The 22,534-nt window shown below is 26.9% G+C and overlaps 1 protein-coding gene across 1 annotated transcript; it reads left to right on the forward strand.

Annotated features, from left to right (window-relative positions):
- The first annotated feature begins 1,427 nt into the window (after positions 1-1,427).
- LOC100197591 (CD151 antigen) lies at positions 1,428-22,002 on the forward strand. Its single transcript, XM_065790547.1, has 7 exons — positions 1,428-1,664; positions 14,276-14,467; positions 15,099-15,173; positions 15,677-15,781; positions 17,065-17,226; positions 21,513-21,608; positions 21,693-22,002. The coding sequence occupies exons 1-7, from the start codon at positions 1,593-1,595 to the stop codon at positions 21,747-21,749; spliced, it is 759 nt and encodes a 252-aa protein (XP_065646619.1). The 5' UTR covers positions 1,428-1,592; the 3' UTR covers positions 21,750-22,002.
- The last annotated feature ends 532 nt before the right edge of the window (positions 22,003-22,534 follow it).

The following is a 22,534-nucleotide window of genomic DNA, read 5'->3' on the forward strand; positions in this document are numbered from 1 at the left end:
TTATTTGTTACTTTAGACTACCTTGTTTTAAAATTATAATTATTCAATTATGAACAAGGTAATACAGCTATTAGGCTATGGAGTCACACTGTCATCTAGTAATTTGTAGTAGGAATACACTCATTAGCACACTCACAGGCAGGAATATTTAAACCAGTTATCCTTTACTGATTTCAAAAAAAATGTATTCAATCTGCTTGCTAGTCACAATAAAAATATCTTTATTTTTTATTTAACTTTTTTTTCAAGTTTGCTGTTTGTTAAATTTACAATAAATATATAAATTACAATAAACATACTACATATATAAATTTAGGCCGGAATAAGAAGAAGACATAAACGGTCTTATTACAGAGCCCCATTTACATATTGTCTGTATTTATATAAAAGCAAGTATATGCATAATATGTTGTAAAATACATATAAATTTTGCAAATGCTAAAATTGTTTTAAAAAGAACGTGAAACTATAGTATATTTCTACTGATTTAAAATAAAAGTAATATATACATACGTATATATTAATACATACACATTTTCTATATTAATGTTTAATAAGATATATTCATTTTGTGATAATGACAACCTTTTTTTTTCTTTCTTTCTTTTTTGAATGAAATTTAGAATAATAAATATTTGAAGTCTGTTGTAATAAATTCTAATTGCAATAAGAGTCTTTTAGATTCTGTTTTAAACTTCTCTAAGGAGTAGTCCTCTTTATGATTAATTAAAATTTTAATAAAATCTTTTATTGAGAGTCACATGTGCCTCCTTTGTCCGTGTGCCTAGGTAAAATGTACACAGTGACCCCCCTTAGAAGCATACGGCCTGATAATTATACAAAAATATATACATTTCATGCTTAGGTCTTCTTGGGGCACCTACTACAAAAAAAAAAATCACCTTTTTCTAATCTTTGTAACTGAATGGGGAAAATATTTTGATAAAAATGTTCATTACTTTACAAAATTTGAGTTTTGGTCATTTCGCTTCACTGTGCGGCCTTTAAAGATAGGTGCAATTTTTTTACAATTTTTATATTATTTGCAAATCGCCTGTCAATAATAATATCAATCGGGTGTCCTCCAAAACATTCTTGTAGACCTATATAAACTTTTTTTTCTTCAAAAACTCGTCTTTGAAAACATATTTTAAAATTTTTAAATATACTTTGAAATATACTTTTTAATATACCCTCATAAAAATATAAATGTATCTTTCTTCAAAACTCGAACGGGTGCATCATTTTCTCGCAAATTATTATTCTCAAATTATTAATCTCAGCCACCTCCCATCCTAAATTCCTGGATCAGCGCCTTATTAATGAATGATATTAAATTATTGTTACTTTAAACTTATGAGTTTGCATATTATTTTATTTTTATATCAGTTATCTTATTATATTATTGCATTTTATGATTACTCTTTAGAAAAAAGTTTAATGATATTGAATTAAATATATCAGGGAGCAAAGTGCTAAATTCTAATCTATCACTTTAAAAGTATCCGGACAAATAATTATTCTACGAAACTAACTCTAAGAGACTTTTTTTTATAAATTTAACATATTTAAATTATTTCTGTTTGCAATAAATGGGAAAACGTGCTTGTATCTCGTTAAGTTGTGTAAAAACTTGGTTTATGGTTTTTGCAGCGATATTGTGGGTATGCATTTTAATTTTGTTTGTAATACTTTAAAGATTTAATTAGGGTTAAACTAATTTTGGGTGTTGAGTTTAAGTACTTGTGCTGTACTATAAATTGTGTTTTTGTTTTCATTAGATTAATTTAATTCACCTTTTGTTTTTCATTGTTTTAAACTTAAATGATTTGTAATATCATCTAAGTTTAAAACTTATATTTTATATATATTATAACTTATCTTATACGATAAGTAATGAGATATTTTGCAAAAGTACTTTTTTTTATGCTGTTGCCATATTTAGGTAATTACCTTATTGTAATATAGCATACAATAAATTTAAGTTACAATAAGGTAGTTACCAAATAGTTTTTATATGTTTTTGTTTGTTTTTAAAATTTTATGTTACAAATTTAACCCAATCAGTATAACTTTATTTATATAAGTAAGTTCTTTCCACAAAGCATTATTAAAAAATGTCATAGAAAAATTTATAATGGGGTGACTCTACATGCTATGGGAGTTCTCATAGTTTATTGTCTGTAGTAGAGATGATAAATCACTATTAAGTACAATAGAAGCAAAACTGCTTAACTACCTAACAAATGTGACACTAGGATCCACTCTCTTTCATCAACAGTCAATACACTACTTAAAAAAGTATCAGCGCTCGAAAAAATCAACACCAACTTGCAACGTTTTATATTCTTAGCCAGTTTTAAAGTTATTTATCTTGCAAGTAGCTATAGATGCTTCTGGTGTTGATCAAATAGTAAAGGATATTTTACGTTATGTACATTATTCTGCTTCCTTTAAAGTTGTAGGACATATTTCAGTTGCCAATTTTAATTAAAAAAAACAGCAACTCATTGCCAAACACTAGCAACTACTTCTTCAAATTTTCCCGCACCCACTCAACCAGCTCCAATGTCACTTGTTATCATATCCACAACCAATGAAACTTGCAATGGTCTTCTAGTAATCACTAGAAATCTGACTACCAATGATGTATACAAGAGTGTATTCATGCAACCAGATCAAACTCCATCAGAGCAAGAGCTTTTCAGCAAATTGAACAATAAAAAGTAAAATCTCAATAACAGTGTCAAAAACAAATGATAAACTTGATCAACTCTTTTGTTTGGTTATTTGCAGCGATAAAGTCAAATGCATTGATATCAGTAAAAAGTCATTATCAATGGCTGTTAAAGCACACATTGGCTAACTGGAAAAGAGCACTCACAGCAGCCCAAACCAACTAGGCAACAGTTGTGTCGTTTAACAAATGACTGTTTTCCTACAGTCAATAGTTTAGCTTCACCCACTTTACAAAACAATGTTTCCAAACTGTCTTTAAGCTGCTACTACATGATTTTAATAGTTTTTAATTAGTAATTTGTGTTAATATATTGTTAATTACTCGCTCATCTCACTTCACCTCATACCTATCCCACTTTACCCCAATAACACAGTTCTTCTAAAATCCAAAATAAATATACTTTATTATAACCTGCTGTCAATTTTAGGGGATGAAATCAGTGTCTGAAATGATGCTTTATTAAAACTTGTTTGGCTCAATACATATATTATATAAAAAAGTTATTAAAATTACTCTAGAAATATTTTTTAATGTCCCACTTCTCCCCACTTTTCCCTATTACATTAATTTCTTTTGTCTTCATCTTTTTTATTTTTAAAATTAACTTATGTTCGTTTGTTTAATATTTAAATAATTGTAATATATAATACTATAACTAATTATTTTTGTTTTATTTGTTTATTTGATTAAGGTGTCAGTCCATTAACTAATTTTTAAATATATGAGTGACACCAAACCTAATTTTGTAAACTATAAGTCAAGCCTTCTCAGAAAAGTGAGGTTGCATGCCTTATATGACCACGCATATAATTTTTTTTTCTGACAACTGGGTTGCATATATTAATAATTTGCTTGTTTTAAAAAATGTGCTAAAAAAAAACCAAACTAATTTAAAGTAAAAAAATTGAAAATAAACAATTCATAAACTGAAAAGAGAAACTAACTAAGGATAAGCCAGAGAAAATAAAAGCATGAAACAAATATACTTTTTAATTTAAAAGCGTCTCAATTAATAGTTCAAACTTAATTAATTTAAAAGCTTTCTAATTTATAGTTTGAAGCTAATTAATTTAAAAGCTTTCTAATTTATAGTTTAAAGCTAATAATTTTTCCCATACCGCCACATAGTGCATAGGTTGATTAATTGTGTCTTTATGAGGCGCGACTGATTTATCAGCATTGGTCAAAAGTTCTTATTCCACTAACAGAAATTTTTTTTTATGTTTTTTTTTTTTTTTTTGTAGACATTAGAAAAATCACAGTTTTAAATTTTTAAATAATTAAGTTCGGAAGTAATTAAGCTTGGATTAAGTAACTTAAAAACTTCAATTTTTTCTTAATTCTTTGTAGTGAAACACTTTTAAATTAAATTAAAAACATATTATTATAAAAGTAGTAATAATAATATTTATATAATAAAATAGTTCTAATAAAAATTAGAACCTCCTATTAAGAACCACTCCCTCTTACAATTAATGGGCAGGTGGGTAAAAATATTTTAATTAAATATAGTCAAGATTTTAATTTAAGGTGGTATCCACCCATTATTTCTATTTTCTTATATTTTACACATAATAAATACCTTTGATGAATTACTAGCATAATAAATAATATATATATATATATATATATATATATATATATATATATATATATATATATATATATATACAGGCCCTATCAGAGGGGGAGCCACATGGGCCATATAGCCTGGGCCTCCGATTTTGTTGGGGCCTCACATTTTTAAAACACATTTGTTAAACACGAAAATAAATATCAAAGTAATTATTTTAATCTAATTATTCTAAACAGTTTAACTTTAGGTTAACTTAAAATAAATTAATTTCTTTTCATAATTACACATTTCCAAACCTAAATTAGACATGATAAAGATTACATCATGTAATGATGCAATTAACCCTCCGTCGGGCGCGCTTGATCAAATTGATACAATTCAATTACTTTTAACTCGTACGAGTTTTTAAGTTATGACTTAGTATTCTGCTTTTTAGTATCTTCATTTTTTCTTATATTTTTTAGTTGTACTTCATCAAACAAGATTAAATCAATTTGTTTTGAACTGTTTCTTATCATTTTGTATAAAATTGATATACTGCACTTTTGTACATTGGGTTTTGTACGTTACATTTTGTAACTTTGAGAATTGTAATACTTTTTTGTTCTGGCAAAAAAATTTTAATTTTTAAACATAATTGGTTTTATAAATTTGTATAAGTTCGATTGATGTATAAATTTATTATATTTTCAAATTTCAATATTATTTCCAGGCACCATTAAAGTGAAGAGAAAATTTGATAGTGGTGCAAGTAAAAGGCAACGGAGCAAAGAATTGGCCGAAGAAGCATGCACCAACTCAAAGAAAATATATTCGTTTTTAAAAAAATCACAAAACACAGTTCAAATTGAACAAGCAAACCAAACTCAAAGTGAGTGACAATGGTAACATTGAAAATATAGTTGTTCCAATTGCAGAAGACCCAATTTTGGACCAACAACCAGCAGGAAACTTAAATATTATAAACCAGGAACGGGTTGAAACCGAAATCTCATTACAGGAAAATGCAGGTGAAAATAAAATTCGAGATATGGAAACAGAGATAACTGATCCGCTTCATCAAGGTAATCCGTTCAATTTTATTGACATTTGGATTATCAACAAGAACAATTCTTGTCAAGTGAACTCTTTTCTTAAGATTACTTGCTTTGAAATTCCAAATAATATTGTTAAAGACTCTAATCATCATGCATTTCCTTATCGTTTCTTAAACAAAACTCTTGCAAATGGAGAAATATGCAAAAGAGACTGGTTGTGCTGGAGTGTTAAAAAACAATCTTTGTATTGTGCACCATGTTTCCTTTTGAACAAAAATGCTGCAAATGTGTCATTTTTCTCTAGTTTTGCCGGATGGGGCATCAGTAAAGGTTGGAGAAGATTGAAAGATCGTATTCCATCGCATGAAAGTTCAATTTACCATAAAGAAAACTTGTATGGAAATCTGCTAGTAGAGCAGCATTATGTGAAGCTTCAGTGGATAATTAACTTTTATCAGAACTCAAGACTGAAACTGAAAATTGGAAAAAATTATTCCAACGTATTCTAGATGTTATTATTTTTCTTTCTGAATGTGGATTAGCACTTTTTGGTTCTAACCAATGAATAGGTGATCGAGCGAATGGAAACTTTTTAGATATTATTGAGCTTCTTAGCAAATATGACCCACTTTTAGCTGAGCATGTTAAGCATGTTTGAGAATCACAACAGTGTAAGCAGCGAGTGCAAGCTCATTATCTTTCAATACGAATTCAGAACGAATTTATTGATATTTGTGGTTCACATGTTCAAACAGCAATCCTTCACAAAATTGTGAAAGCAAAATATTTTTCAATAATAGTTGATGCTACTCCAGATTTCTCGTACAAGAGCAAACTACTCTGGTTATTCATTATGTTAAAATTTTAGATAATTCAAACTTTTCAGTTTAAGAAAGATTTATTTTTTTTGACAATTTTTCAAAAAAAACTGGAAGAGAATCGCTGCTCGAACACTAAAAATATTGAAAACTTTGAAGCTGGATTTCTAAGCCTGCATTGGTTAAGCTTACGACAACGGTGCTAATATGGCTGGAAAGTATAACGGGGTGCAAGCGGTTTTGATACAACAAAATCCAAACTGTATGTTTTTTAGCTGCGGAAATCACTCATTAAATTTAGTTAATGTCGATTGCGCTGAATCATGCAAAGAAGCAATAACGTATTTTGGAACAATTCAACAAATGTACAATTTATTCAGTAGCAGTCCTCAGAGGTGGGAAATTTTAAAACAACATCTTCCTGTTTCGTTGCATGGAATGTCCAAAACAAGATGGTCAGCACGGATTGATGGTGTTAAACCAGTTGCACAACATTTGAACTCAGTAAGAAGTGCTTTAAATGAACTTGGGGTGCTACATTTAACAGCCCAGGCTGAAATGGAACTCAATGCTATTCAAAAGTATATTTCCAAATTTGATTGCATTTTGATGTCGTCTATCTGGATGAAGCTACTCACAATGATTCATCAGACAAATCTAATCATCGAGGCACGCCAAGCCACTCTTGATATTGAAAAGGATAACATTGAAAATCTATGTAATGACATTCAAAGGTTGCATGAACAGTTTGATAAGATTTTAAATGAGTCAAAATTTGTTGCAAGAAATATTGGTGTTTCATGTGAGTTTTTAATTAATCGTCATTTTCCAAGTCAAGATGATGCTGAGTTGTATTTCAAAATCAATGTATATTATGTCATCATTGACTCAATTCAATCTGGTCTCACGCGACGATTTCAGTCGTTACAAGAAATTTGTATACTTTTTGGATTTCTCTGGCAGTTTAAAAATTTGAATGACGAAGATCTTTTATTGGCTGCTCAACATTTTCAGCACAAATATGACAAAGAAATCTCACAAGAACTTGAAAATGAGGTTTTATTTCTAAAAGAATCTATGGTGCTAATTTTAAACTTGACTGCACACCAAAAAAATTGCTGGAAGAAATACTTGGACTTGGTCTTTCAGGTGTCTTTCCAAACATTACAATTGCATTAAGAATTTTTATCAGCTTGCCTTGCATCGGCGGCTCGGGCGAACACACATTTAATGTTTTAAAGCAGATAAAAAATTATCATCGTTCAACTATGGGGCAGGAACGGTTGAATGGACTTGCTATGTTGAATATAAATTGCGATATTGCACGAAAACTAGATTTTTCAAATATAATTGCTGCATTTTCAGAAAAAAAAGCAAGAAAAGCATTTGTAAAAATTAATTAAAACTAATTCATTCTGTTTTAGTTACTTTTAGTGAATTTCTTTAGATTTCATTTTCAAAATGTGACATTAATTTAACTATTCATTTATAGTGATTTGCAAATAATTACATATTGAAAAAAACCAAATAATAAAAACCAATTAATAATTATTCATGCATGAATCATTCATTTGTGAAATCTGAATTGTAACATTCACAATAAAGTAACAGTGTAACATTCCACTCATACGTTGTACCTTTTAATTCCCAGGCCTCCCCAAAAATGCGTTTTTAGTAGACAAGCGCGTCTCTTGGCTAGTTGGCTTGATAAAACGTACAAAAAGCGCCACATCTGTGTGTGACGGTCTGTCTAATTTATTGCATTTAGTCTTAAAGTTAGACATTTATCTGGTCCTGATCTATCTGAAGACTTAAATGGCTTTGCATTATCTTGCGTCGCGTTTTGCGCAAATTTTTCTTTTGGGGCCTCCGATTTTTAACTGGCCGGGGCCTCTCCAAACCTCTGAAAGGCCCTGTATATATATATATATATATATATATATATATATATATATATATATATATATATATATATGTATATATATATATATATATATATATATATATATATATATATATATATATATATATATATAAATAAGTATATTTATTTACAATTACCATAACATCAATTAGAAATTTAATTTAAGTATACTATTAAGAAAAATCAAACCAACATTAAACTTTAATTTCTTAACAAAACTAAAGTTGATGTCGCAGATATTTATCTAGTTATTATATTATATATTAATAATGTACAAGGAGTTATTATAAATATCAAAAAATGTTATTACATGTACTAACATTTTTTGATATTTATAATAAGTCCTTGTTTTAAAGTATACAAAGAGAAGGAACAAAATATATATTTAAAGAAAAAGCTAAAATATCTAAAGTTTAAGGGTTAAGATAAGGATCTTATCTGTAAAGGTTTTCAAAAGACTGTATTGTCTTTAGAATCATGATTAAACTTAACTAAAAATGGAAATATGGACTTAAATAAAGTTCAAAAAATCATCAATAACATAAGTAATAGTAAAAAAATTGACTAACTGATGATGCCTCTATTCAAATTAATTAAAATACTATAAGCAACAAATTTTTTATAATGAATAATAAAATCATATAAAATTATTATATTAGCAAATGAAATTAGGCTTTTATTTGTAATTATATTAAAAATATTAATTTAAAAAATTACAATGCATTTAAAATGTAAATTACACTTTAAATGCAGCTTATTGTTTACACATTAAAGGCAGCTTATTGTCATCATTATCTTTATATCTAAACAGAAAAATACAAACTGCAACGTCACAGCAACTCAGGGGTTGTCCATAAAGTAGGTATGCTTTAATTTTGATCTTCCCCCTCCCCTTCCCCCTGCCCCCATTGCTATACACTTTTTTGAGTACCCTCCTTTTCCCTAAAAGTACCTACACTTTTAAACTACCTACCCAACATTTTATGATATTTTTTTTAATTTAGTTTCTCCTTACTTTTATAATTGACCCACTGCTCCCCATCTCATATACACCATTTGCAATATCTTAGCAACTAATCAAACAAACTATATTTTAAAATGCTGCATAAGTAACTGCATAACCTCGTAACATAAAGATAAATACAAACTATTAACCTAAAAGGCTTATGATTAGTTGTGATTAGCTGTGGCATCAAAAACAAAAATACAAATTAAAACATTTAATTTTAAAATTTGAACAAAAAAATTTGTTGAAATAGAAACAACCAACAAAAAAAAGTTCATGTAAAGTTAATATAAAGTTTTTTAAAGTAAAATAAACTTAATGAATCTAACTTGAAATCCTTTAGGTATCACCACCATACAATAAACGATAAGCAATGAACAATAATATATAATAAATAAGACAATAAATAACTAAAAATAACACCACCAGACAATAATGTTGTACTAAATAATTAGTTTTTAAATAGCTTGTTAAGATTTCATACATCATCTACAAAATAAACATGTTCCGTTACCAAACATTTTGAAAAAGCAAACTTATGTAATTCTAAAAGCAGATTATAAAAATTACAAAAGATAAATAAACGTATATTCTATAATTATATTATTTATGATAAATATAACTTACATTTATAAAGGTTTAATAGGAAATACAGATTTAAAAACCAAATTATGTGCACATTGACAATTTCTCATGCACTTTTAGGTTAAAGTGTCTCAGTTGGCTCTTAAAATATTATACAGAGTATAATACCTTATTGATAGTTTTCTCAATTCTGTCATTGTTGCGCATTCGGTTTAGAATGTTTTATACAGGAGTGGTAAAATAGCTGTAAACCTTCAAATTTTTTGTTACCTTAATATTAAATTATTTTAAAATTTTCTTATTTCAATATAAAGCCATTTCAATAAAATGTTTTATTTTAAATATAAAATTATAATTAACAATTATGTTCTTATTCAAAGCATACTTTTTAAAAACCCATTTTTGCTTATTAAGTAGTTAAGGAGGTTCGAGTTCTCAGCTTGCTCTTTTTTAAAATGCAAAACAAAGCAATTTCGTAGTTCTATAGATATTATTAATATTATATACCCTTTCCCTTATGTGAGCTAAACTTAGTTGTATAAAATTTAAAAAGTAGAACTGTAAATTTTAGTTAGATATAGTTACAAGAATGTATCTTGCTATTAACTTGGCTTTAATAGTTGCCTTGAGTTCTGTATCAAGTAGGCATGAATGCATAACGAATTGTAATATGGTGTTATAATGAGATTTTAAATCCTAATTTTAATATCAATATAAATATTTTTATTGAAAAAACACTTATTAAGTTTTTTTACAAAAACAGTTTGTGGTTTTTAATAAACTAAAAATTTAAGAACCAGAAGTATTAACATTATTATCACTTAATTTCAGCCTTGTACACTCTATGTTAAGAGAAGTCAAGGCTACTCTTGAAGCACATAAAGGGTGCAAAATAAAAAACATTTTAATGCAATTTAATTTTTTTAATTTTTTTTTATTGGCGCAGACCACTTTATTAAGTCACTTTCCTTGCTCTTTTATTTTATACTATGTCAAAACTAAATGAAACTTTTTTTTCTTTGGGGTCATGTGCCACTACAATAATTTAATCAATAGCAGTAATATGGGTAATGTGTGTGTATATATGGGTAATATGTGTGTGATGACTAGGGATTTGTTGGTTTATCTTAACTTAAGTAATCCAACTGCTTTATTATATTAACTTAAGTAATCCAACTGCTTTATTATATTAAAAATGTTGCACTGTGTAAAAAAACAAAGTTCGTTCTCTGTAATTTATTCAACAGATGTTAAAATGTAAAAATATAATAATTTCTATGTGTAGAGTAGCTCAAAGTTCCGTTTTTTTTATGTGTAGCACCTCAAAGTTTCATTTGGAAGTTCTCTCTATTTATATATATATATATATATATATATATATATATATATATATATATATATATATATATATATATATATATATATATATATATATATGAAGAGCTTATTTTCAAAACACGGTAAGCGCCAATTTCGAAAAAACTGCGTTAAGTGGATAATTTTGAAGAGAAAGTTAGATACTTTTAAGTCATGTTTGTAACTAATTAATTAGGTTTAATTTTTTTTTTTTAATTTAGGCTCTAAAAATTATTTATTTTCAAAACGCTGTATAATTTTTTGGATAAAAACAATGCTTATACTGTAGCTACTGTAGGCTACCATTATTATTATGGGGTATTTATGAATCATTTCAATTTAGCTTTTGGATACCCAGCAACAGATACATGCTCTACATGTCAAACATATAAGTTGGCTATGAAAAACCAAAATATTACTGATAACCAAAAAAAATTAAAAACTGCTCTTTTCATTCTTCATCGAAGGAAAGCCAGAAAATTTTATAGTCTTCTCAATGATATTCATCCCAATGAGATCACTATCTGTTTTGACATGATGGAGAACCTTGTACTACCAAAATTATCAATCGGAGAAGCCCACTATTCTAGACAGCTTTATTTTTATATCCTTGGTGTTGTTATTCATAAAGGTGATAAGTCTCAGTCTGTTAGTGATATATATTTTTTTACTTGGATGGAGTGTGAAAATAGGAAAGATTCGAATATGACCTGTTCAGCTATAGAACATCTACTTAAAAATGTTTTAAAAGATAAATGTTTCAACGCCTCATCACTTCGATTATTTTCTGATGCATGCTATGGCCAGAACAAAAACATAAATATGACATGTATGCTTCTAGCTCTAAGAAAACAATATTTTAATAAACTGCAGATTACACATACTTTTCCAGAACGAGGTCACTCATATCTGCCAGCTGATCGCGTGTTTGGTCGAGTTCAGCTAGATATTAAAAAAAGAGACCAAATTTTTGAGCCTAATGAATACATAAACATACTTAGCCGGCATGGAAAAGTCATGGTTTACGGGCAGAATCGGTCAGCACATGACTTCAAATCAGAAGTCAAAAAGTATGTCATGACCAAAAAAACATTTAAAATCAGTGAAGCAAAAAAACTTCTTATAAATTCAGACAAGCTCGAAGTAGTTGCATTTAGTTACCATTCTGAGCCAAAATCACACAGTATCCTTAAAAAACGGAAGAAATGACATTTTTTAAGGATACTGTGTGATTTAGACCGCAACGTTTGGAATTAAATAACTGTGTTAAACTTGCTAAGAAAGACGATGCTTTTCGTCTTCTCGGTCTTGTAGGAGCAGAAGGCAGAATACTTAGTATGTATAAAACACTACTCTGTAATGCCACTGAAGATAATGCTAGCCTTAGTGAAGAAGATAGTTCATAATTTGATTTAAATGTTTTTTAGCTGTGAATTTTGTAAACATGTTTAATTTAAGATACAAATATTTAAAAAAATTTCCAGCATAACATGATTTATTTTGTTGTTTTTTTTATTAACGTTATTGAATACAAGATAAAATACTCATTAACACCTTATATATTTTTATAGTTGCACTTGTGAGTTGTTTAAAAAAAGTTGCTGATTTATATTAAAGGAGAACAAAATTTTAAGGTAGATCTTAGAATGCATAATAAAATAATATTATGTTTCATTAATAGATATATTTTATTAATGAAATGGATATAAAGCGTTTTGTTAATAAATAATACTTGAATATACAGCGTTTTGAAACAAAACAAAAATAACCACTGAAAATATACATCGATTTCATACCGCTCGATTTCAGTAGACATTATAGTCTTATTAATAAAATACATGTTTAACTAAATCAATAATAACTTATTCCAAAATACTTAATTTCTTTATGCAGGAGAAAAGTTCGATTTACTCAAAACCCAAAAAATGGATTTACAGCGTTTTGAAAATGAGCTCTTCATATATATATATATATATATATATATATATATATATATATATATATATATATATATATATATATATATATATATATATATATATATATATATATATATATATATATATATATTTATATATATATATATATATATATATATATATATATATTTATTTATTTATTTGTTTATATGTATGCAGGCCTTGGTGGGAGTAAATTAGTGCGAGAGCAGTGAGAAGCTTGCAATGTTGTCTTAGCTTTCCTAAGACAACATTGCAAACTGCTTAACTAAACAGCTTCTTGCAAGAGCTTTTGGTTTTTACACAAGCCATTTGTTTATTCATTAAAAAATTGATTATTAAATACAAAATTTGATTTAATACTTGTTACAAGCATATGCTTTTGAGGCTAATGTTACAAGAATATATATATATATATATATATATATATATATATATATATATATATATATATATATATATATATATATATATATATATATATATATATATATATATATATATATATATATAACAAGGGTCATTTATCACGCTGTGAAAAAATTCTTTAGATAAGCATTTTCTTTCGTTTTTTACACTAGCTATCCATTTATTTATTAACAACATTACTTATTTGATATAAAAATTTGACAAAAACCTATAAAAGTATTTAGTGCTTATAAAAACTCTTATATATCTTTATTTGTCTTAATATTTTCTTATTGTTATCTTATTATTGTCTAAATATTATCTTATTAAAATAGTTATTATTCAATAATTTAAAGTGTAATAATTTTATATTTTTCAGTTATTTTTACCTAATCAAAAACATTTGCATTTTAATTTTTGCTTTTTTTTTATCATTTATTTTTGTTATGCAACAACCGTGTCTATTTATTTAAATTTTTTTTTTTTGTACAAAAAATTATACTTTTGCGAGACCCACTAATTGCTCTCGTAAATCATTACAAGGTAATGTGGGCGAGAGACATAGCTATGTGTATATATATGTGTGTGTGTGTGTGTGTGTGTGTGTGTGTGTGTGTGTGTGTGTGTGTGTGTGTGTGTGTGTGTGTGTGTGTGTGTGTGTGTGCATTTGTGTATATATGTGTATATATATATGTATATATATATATATATATATATATATATATATATATATATATATATATATATATATATATATATATATATATATATATATATATATATATGTTTATACAAATATGTGTATATATATATGTGAGTGTGTATATAATTTAAATAAAATTAGTTATTAACAATTTTGTCATTTAGTTATGTGCTGCTGGTATATTTGGTGTTGGTATTTGGACTTTGATCGCAAAGAATGAATATGAAACATTACTTGGTAGTGTTACATATGTTACAACTGTAGGTTTAATGATCGCTGGTGGTTTATTTGCAATGTTTGTATGCATATTTGGAATTTTTGGAGCTATCCGTGAAAGCAGGTTCATGGTTCTTGGGGTAGAGTTGTTACATAACATTTATAAAAAAGTTTAATTATTGTTTCAGCTTTCAATATAATTTGAAATAGTTAGGTCTATTGGATTTTTTAATTTTAGGTAAAGGGGAAGGATATTTAACACTTTACCGTTTCACTCCCAGACAAATGACATTAAAATGATTGTAAGTGGAATGTCATCAAATAATTAAAAGCTATAAAAACAAATTTTCAGAATTTTACTAATGATCCCTTGTTGTTTTTTAATTGATCCCTTGTTGGTGTTTTTTGGTCAGAAAAATGGGCACGAAACTATTTTTTTTAAATCTTACTTTTCTTAGCTTTGGTCGCGTGATCAAATGCCATTTTTGGCGTGGTCACATTTACTAACAAATGTTATGATCCTCATAGCGGATCAAAGGGACTAAAAGGGTTAAAAGCATAACAAATATTTATAAATTCAGAAAATATATATTTAATTTTATGAATTAAAGAGAAAAACATATTGTATAATATATATTTTAAATAGTTAAACTGGAAAGAAGTTGTTAAATGTAGTTGGTATTAATAAAATAGTTGAAAAAAAAAATTTAATATTAATATAAATAATAATAAACAGAATTTGTAATCTATTAATGTTCTTCAATAATTTAGTTTTTTCTCATGATCACCATTGTTTGCTTGATTGAACTTGTGGGTGGAATCATGGCTTATGTGTACAAAGGAGAAGTATGTTTTATAATTTTTACAGGATGTTAAATGTGTGTGCATGTTTATTAGGGTTGTTCAAAAAATATATAATTGGCCAAAAAGAAAGTTTCACACTAGTCATCACAGAGTTAATATCTAACCAAAAAGTTTTGGTTGATGAGATCTAAGCAATTTTATGTTTTTATATTTTTTAGTTTGTTTATAATTAGTAACTTTTTAAAGATTGTTTTTTATAAATATTTGTTTTTTTAGTTATTTGTTGTTTTTAAGTTAACACATAAAAACAAAATTACTCATACCACATTTTGAAAATGATCTCTTCATATATATATATATATATATATATATATATATATATATATATATATATATATATATATATATATATATATATATATATATATATATATATATATATATATATATATATACAGAATGTTTAAATGTTTAAATAAACATTTTGTTTTGTTATTTTTCTTAATTTGTTTATTTTAATGAGAAATTATTTAATATTTTTCAAGGTTCAAAATCAGGTGAAAAGAAGTTTAAATGTAACAATAGCAACCAATTATGGTTTACCAGGCAACGAAAAGAAAACAAAGGCCATTGATCGACTCCAAATAAATGTTAGTTCTGATTTTTCTGTTTTTGATATTATAAATTTTACATTTTTATATGTGTGTACATACGTTGACTGATATAGCCATGGGTGTAGCTTAGTGTGCATAAATCATTAAATCAAAAAGGATTTTAGTTTGGGTTAGCTCTTATAATTAAAATAAAGAAAAAAAATACCTAGGACTGACATGCTTTAAAAACATGGTAATTCTTATTGATTGTCATTAAATATTTATGGCATGTCAAATTATAAAAAAATTTAAGAAATATTATAAACTCTGAACAACTTATTTTGTTTTTACATCATTTTGCAGTTTAACAACAAAGTTTGACAGCTTCACAACATAGTGCACACAAGGATAGGAAGTCTCCAAAGGCAGGGGTGTACCCTTATGGTCGTCCAATGGCACAGGACAACTCATTTTTACTAAGGGCGACTGAAGTTAAAAAAAAAAAGCCTGTCAGTAGCCCAGCAGGACGACCAGATCGTTTGTTACTTACAAATGTGTGTTTATAGGTTATTGCATATTTCTTACAAAAGCTACAGGAATACCTAATGTAGATGCAAAAAATCCATGTTCTTATAAACAATCGTTTGATACTTAAAAAAATCCATGTTCTTACAATCATTTGATACTTGAAGCCATGTCTAAATTTTACTATTGATCAAGAAACTATTTTTTTGAGATCCATCAAGAGCCATCAGTGATTTAGCAAAATAAAATAAGATTTGTTTAATGTCTAATTGAGAACATCAATATGTTCATAATGCTTGCTCTGGTGAACAGCAAAATGTTTAATTTTAAGTTACCAGTGTTACTTTGTTTTTCCTTTAGTTATACATCTAAACAATTGTTAGTCCTAAGAGAATTATGAATTGAACATATTAGATGTATGGTAAAACTATTGTTAGTCCTAGAGAGTTATAAATGAAACACATTAAGTGTATGGAAAAGTATATTAAAATGTATTATAAAGCAGAAGGTTATTTTAAAACTTTTTATTTGCTAACTCCTGAAATTAAATTAAAAAAAAACTTGTGAAAAGCAAAATATTTAAATGTCTGTAATCCTTATTTTTTTGGTGTATGTTAGTTAAATGTATTTTTTATTTTCTATTACTATTATTGCAAAATTTATTTTTGTTATTTTCATGAGTTTCTGCTTGTATTTTTTAATGTGATGTATATATTTTTAGATGGTTATTAAGATATTAACAATTTTATGTTAACTTGTGTTAACATAAATTATGTTAACTTATGTTAGTTATGTTTATGTTTTTTATGCATTAGTACAAATGTTGTGGAGATGTTGATTATAAAAGTTGGGAACGATCTTCATGGGCTAAAAAAAATGAAAGCAATATTTTAGTACCTGACTCTTGTTGTATTACTCCAAGCGAAAATTGTGGCCGGCGAGTGCACCCTTCTAATATATGGAGGAATGATTTGGAGGTAAGTAAATTATTTGTTTGTAGTTTTTAGTTTAGATTTAAGTATATTATTTTGTTAAAGTGGGTTGACATAGATGATCATTTTAACTTTACTTACAAATTTCAATGCCTTAGGGTTGAGCAGTTTTTACAAGTTAAAGCGATTTTCATAGCAAAAAATTTGATAAATGAATATTTCTAAGACACAACTGGTGTTCTATTAAATGGTGTTTTAACAAGAAAGAAAAAAAATATTTTAGATTTTTGATAAGTTCTTGAAATTCCTCTAGGATCCAACAATTTTGAGGAGTTCTAATATTAATAAAAAAAAATTTTTGTCATAACTATGACAACCTAAGATTCGAAAGAAGCTAAGTTGTATGCTGATTGTGAAATTTTTTTTTTTTTTTTTAAATTATAAAGTATTATTTTTTTGTTAAAAAAGTTTTAAAATGTTATTTTAACAAACTTTGTTGAAAATCCTGTTTTAACAAATTTTGTAATAAAGCAAATTTTGAGATATTTTTGAGGTTTAAGCTTAAATTGTTATTTTCAAAACTAGTATTTTTTTCCATTAGGTTTTAGAATCCATCAATAGGAATTTTTTTTACTGTAGTTTATTTTTAAGGCGACAATTTGCAACTCAGCTATTCTAATTTCAAAAAATTTTCAATTTGCTCCACCCTAATTGATATATTTTCAACAAAGTATTTTTTACCAAAAACTATAAATCTGATTAGCCAACATTAGTTACATTACTTTTGGAGTGTATACACACACACAAATATCCTTGCAAATTTATTTACGCATGAATTTTTTAGTAACCATATTCTGAAGGTGCTTTAAAATTGAGAAATCAATATACTATATTATATAAAAATATAAAATTGAGAAATCAATATACAAATTTTTTTCTTCAAGGTATCCATTCTCACAGCTGTTAGTAACCTCAATATTATTTTGAGGTGTCTCTCTGCTGTTTGTCATTTTTATGATTTTTTTTTTTGCACTAAATTAAAGATGGCAGATGCTTATGATTAATTTTTTAACAAAAGCAAATTTTTAACAAATTTTAGAGTAAATTTCAGTCTTATACCAATGTTTTTTGGGCAGTATAAACTGCTTACTAATGGTAATGTACTTTCTTGATGATGTTTATCTAAGTGAATTTTTAGTAGGGCTTCGGCTTGATCTCTCTTAATTTGGATTCTAACTAGGGCAGTGAAATTAACTACAAAGGTGTACATAAACTATGTATCATAAAATAATATATTTTTATATATTATAGTTTATTCAAAATACAAGTAAAATTATCTTTGATCTGCTTGGTAACTTTACAAGTAAGGATAAAACATATCAAAACAGCCACCAAATCATACTTTAAGCATATTTCTAAAAAAGTGTTAAAATCATGCAAACATGCCCTAAAGGGTTTTTAATAAACCGGTTGAAATCTAAAAGAAACTAGTGACCTAACATTAAATATATATAATTTTTTTTGCTATTTATTTTAAACACCTTAATGCATGTTTTAAACTAAGAAATCAGTTTTCAGTCAAACTTGTAGATAATTTTAATTTTTTCACACCACTGTAAAACTGTAAATATTTTTCCTTAAAGGGATCCCAAACCTCCGAAACATGTTATGTTCATATTAAAGAGAATGATAAAAAAAATGTTTGGGCTAAATTTTTTTGATTAAAACAAAAGAATAAATGCATACCAAAAAAAACTTTTTTATTTTAGTCAAAGTTTGCCTTTTCTGTTTTGTTGTAGGCCAAAAAGTCAGCATAATATACGTTGCAATCTACAGACTTGACAATTTATTCAAGCGCATTTGATTTCTAAGAGTTTCAGTACATGATGTCATTGATTTTTTTGTTTGCATAAAAGATTGATTATGTAAACAAACAAAAAATCAATGACATAGTGTACTGAAACTCTTAGAAATAAAACTTGAATAAATTATTAAATATTAGATTGCAGCGTATATTATGCTGACTTTTTGACCTACAACAAAACAGAGAAGGCAAGCTTTGATTAAAATAAAAAGATTAGTTTTTTTTTAGTATGCATTTATTCTTTTGTTTTAATCAAAAAAATTTAGCCCAAACATTTTTTTTATCGTTCTCTTTAATATGAACACAACATGTTTTGAAGGTTTGGGATCAGTTTAACATGTAATCAAGAAATTTCTTTGTTTTTCATAATAACAACTCAATTTTTTTAAGTTTTATATAAAAAATTTTTATCTTCCAATTATTTATAAAACTTGATTCGAATGTAAGTTTTAATAACAAAGTTTGCTTTTATATTTATGATATTAACCTGACTACTGCAGTCTGAAAAGAACAGAGTTGGTGATTATTGGAGGGATATATAGCAGAATTCTAAAAGATAAGAAAATAAAGTAATGACTATTGACAAAAATTGGGAGTGTATATCATAGGGTGTATCAGAAAAGATTTAGGTGGTTTGGGCATGTAAAATGTAAAGATACAGATAGTTGAGTATCAGCGTGTAGAAAGTTGGAAATTTAAGGTGGAAAAAGTAGAGGGTAAAATAAGAAAATTTGGAAAGAATTTAAAGTATTAGAGATAATATATTATAGGGTATCTGAAAAAAATTTTTCTTTGAATTCAAAGTGTGGAAAAGTGAAATCATTGTCATTATGTATAAGTAGATTCCAGTGAAAACTTCAGCTCTATAAGTCAACAATAGTAACACCTGATGACTAAAAAATGAGACAACTTTAAAATTGTTATTGTAGCCATAGTTACATAGCTATCAAATTTAATTTAAAATAAATTTATAAACAATTATATGATATTTAAAAAAATAAATTTATTGGTTTTCAATAACATCATTAAAAGCAATTCGACCTGAACTTTCCTACTCACAGAGAAGAAAATCAGAAACAAAGTTAGTTTAAATTTGAATCAGGTAAGAGGCTTCAGTAAGAAGTTTGACAAACTTAGCATCTTTAACTTGATAAAGTATGACCCAAAGAGAGTCAAGGAGGCCTTAAAAGATGACAATTTCTGAGTCGCTGCCTTATAGGGATATGGTCAAGGTGGCGGAAACGATAACACATTTTAATAAAATTGGAGGAGAAACTATGATATGATATGAAAATAATTGGAATCAGTAGGATAAGAAGAATTAAAATCAGGAAGAATAAGAATAAGATGAGAAGAAATAGATAAGGTAGAAGATAAGGTAGTTGAACTAAAGAAAGAGTTTAAAGTTCTCTTACAAAGATAGCGGCAGCCTACCAGAATCTGATGACACTTTTAGGCCTTCTATAAATACCGGGAAGATTTCGGGAGAAATAAAAATTAGTCAACTGAGTATGGATGAACTCCTACAAAACACGATCCCTATTATAAAAGATATAGTATTGGTGTTAGACCCAGAACCTCTCAAACTCTGAGCAGGAAAATGCTGTAGTAGAGTCAGAAGCCCAGATCATCCAAGAGTAGAATATGGACAAAGAGGCTTAAAACTAGTGATTCACTTTAATACTAAGATTGTAAGTCAGTACACCAGTGAAGAAGGAATTTAAACAACTCATAAAAGAATCGCTATAAATGTTTCTTTGCTTAAAACCGACCCTTTAGACTTTTTGCTTGGTATTTTGCAGATTGAAAGCATCAAAGATAAGGACTGACACGTAAGCTATCACCCAAATGATTCAGTACTTGCTACTCTCAAGTGAATAAACACTGTTACAAATTAGAATTATTTTTTCACAGTCTATTTTTTGTGAAGAGTCCTATTCTAACCCCCGCAATTGAAAAGTCTGGAATCAAGATAGCTATTGTTTCGATGTCATCTCTCATTGATTTTTTTACTGAGCAGAGTTTTCTTTTTCTTCTACTGGAAATTAATAGGGAAGAGCTTTAGCTGTGGAGGGAGAAAGTCATAGTGGCTTGCATGAGTGAGAGAACCCCTAGGTCATTTATCAAGTTATTAAATGCATATACTTTGTTGTTTGGTTGCTAGTTGCTAAAAATAGATGCAATGTTCTTTTTTGAAACAATGTTATATTCTGAATAGTTTCTAGGGTGTAGGAAATAAATATAGAGCAAATCAAAGGTGATAAAAATTTATAGTATCATCTTCAGACTTCATACTTTCAAACTTTTTATTTTATTTTTATATATTTATTTATAATGTATATTTATAATATATATTTAATTATATGTCATCCAAACGAAGTTGCTTTTTTTTATATATTTATTAAAGATGACTTAAATATATTTATTTTTGTGATTTTTTTAAAAATACTTTGTGTATTTTTCTAAGGATAAAACCCTGGGTTGCTTTAGCGCATTGGAAAGTTACCTGCTTAACCACTTGTTTATAATTGCAGCAGTGAGTGTTGCTTCCGGAATGGCACAGGTTTTTTGTTTTTTACTTTTCGTTTTATTGGATTATTATAAATCTTTTCTATTTATTAAAATTTAGTTTTTCGTTTTATTTTAGGTTATATGCATTGTGCTATCCATGTGGCTGTATCGCCTTATTGTAGAATTTCGTTAATTTTTTTTTTCCCCCTAATTGTTTAAAAACTTTGTTTGCTAATTTTTATTTCATTTTTAACTTTTTAAGCCAATATTTGAACAAGCATTTTCAAATAATGTTAAAATTAAATTCGCGCATTCCATTTGTTATTTAATAGTGTTGCCTAGTAACAAACCGTGTTTATTTTTTTTAATATCGCTTTTGTATTTTATTGTATTTAATATTTTATTTTAAAGCTTTTGATGAAGTAACGTAAAGATGATATCAGTTATTGTGTAGTTTTATTCGAGAGAATCGAAAAAGTTTTTAATTAAATTTAGGACGTTCGGTTCTAAAACTTTTAAAATATATTTCCAAATTATTGTTTTTAAAATAAGAAATAAACTTTATTTGGAGTTATTTTAATTTTAAACGTTTTCTATATGAAACATAAAAACGAAACAAAAGTTTTGGATAAATGTTATTATGACTGCTCTGAAAATCGATTAGTTTCTTTGTCATAAATTCAATTTAAATGGTAGCCATAAAAAATTCTTTTTAAATGAATTTGAATTTAAGTCTTCAGAATTTATTACTTTTCTTAAAAAAAATCTTCAAAAAAGTTTCAATAATAATAACCGTCGATCCGCTATGCAGGGGTAAAAATACCCGGGTTTTCACTAAATCTTTATATTACATACGATAATTTCTTGATTTTTTTTGCACATAATCAAATTAATGATGCATTTTAGACCATGTTACTTTAACGCACATTTTGTGTGCATTTATCTTATGGCAGTCATAATGGTCTTGTTGAGATTAGA

Source organism: Hydra vulgaris, chromosome 02 (genome assembly GCF_038396675.1).
Source record: "Hydra vulgaris chromosome 02, alternate assembly HydraT2T_AEP".
Taxonomy (NCBI): Eukaryota; Metazoa; Cnidaria; class Hydrozoa; order Anthoathecata; family Hydridae; genus Hydra; species Hydra vulgaris.

Bases quoted from the DNA above. Each gene is read 5' to 3' on its own strand.
- LOC100197591 (XM_065790547.1), top strand. From the start codon at position 1,593: ATGGGAAAACGTGCTTGTATCTCGTTAAGTTGTGTAAAAACTTGGTTT. The intron at 17,227-21,512 runs GTAAGTAAATTA...TATTTTTCTAAG, and splicing joins TATGGAGGAATGATTTGGAG to GATAAAACCCTGGGTTGCTT. The intron at 21,609-21,692 runs GTTTTTTGTTTT...GTTTTATTTTAG, and splicing joins TTGCTTCCGGAATGGCACAG to GTTATATGCATTGTGCTATC.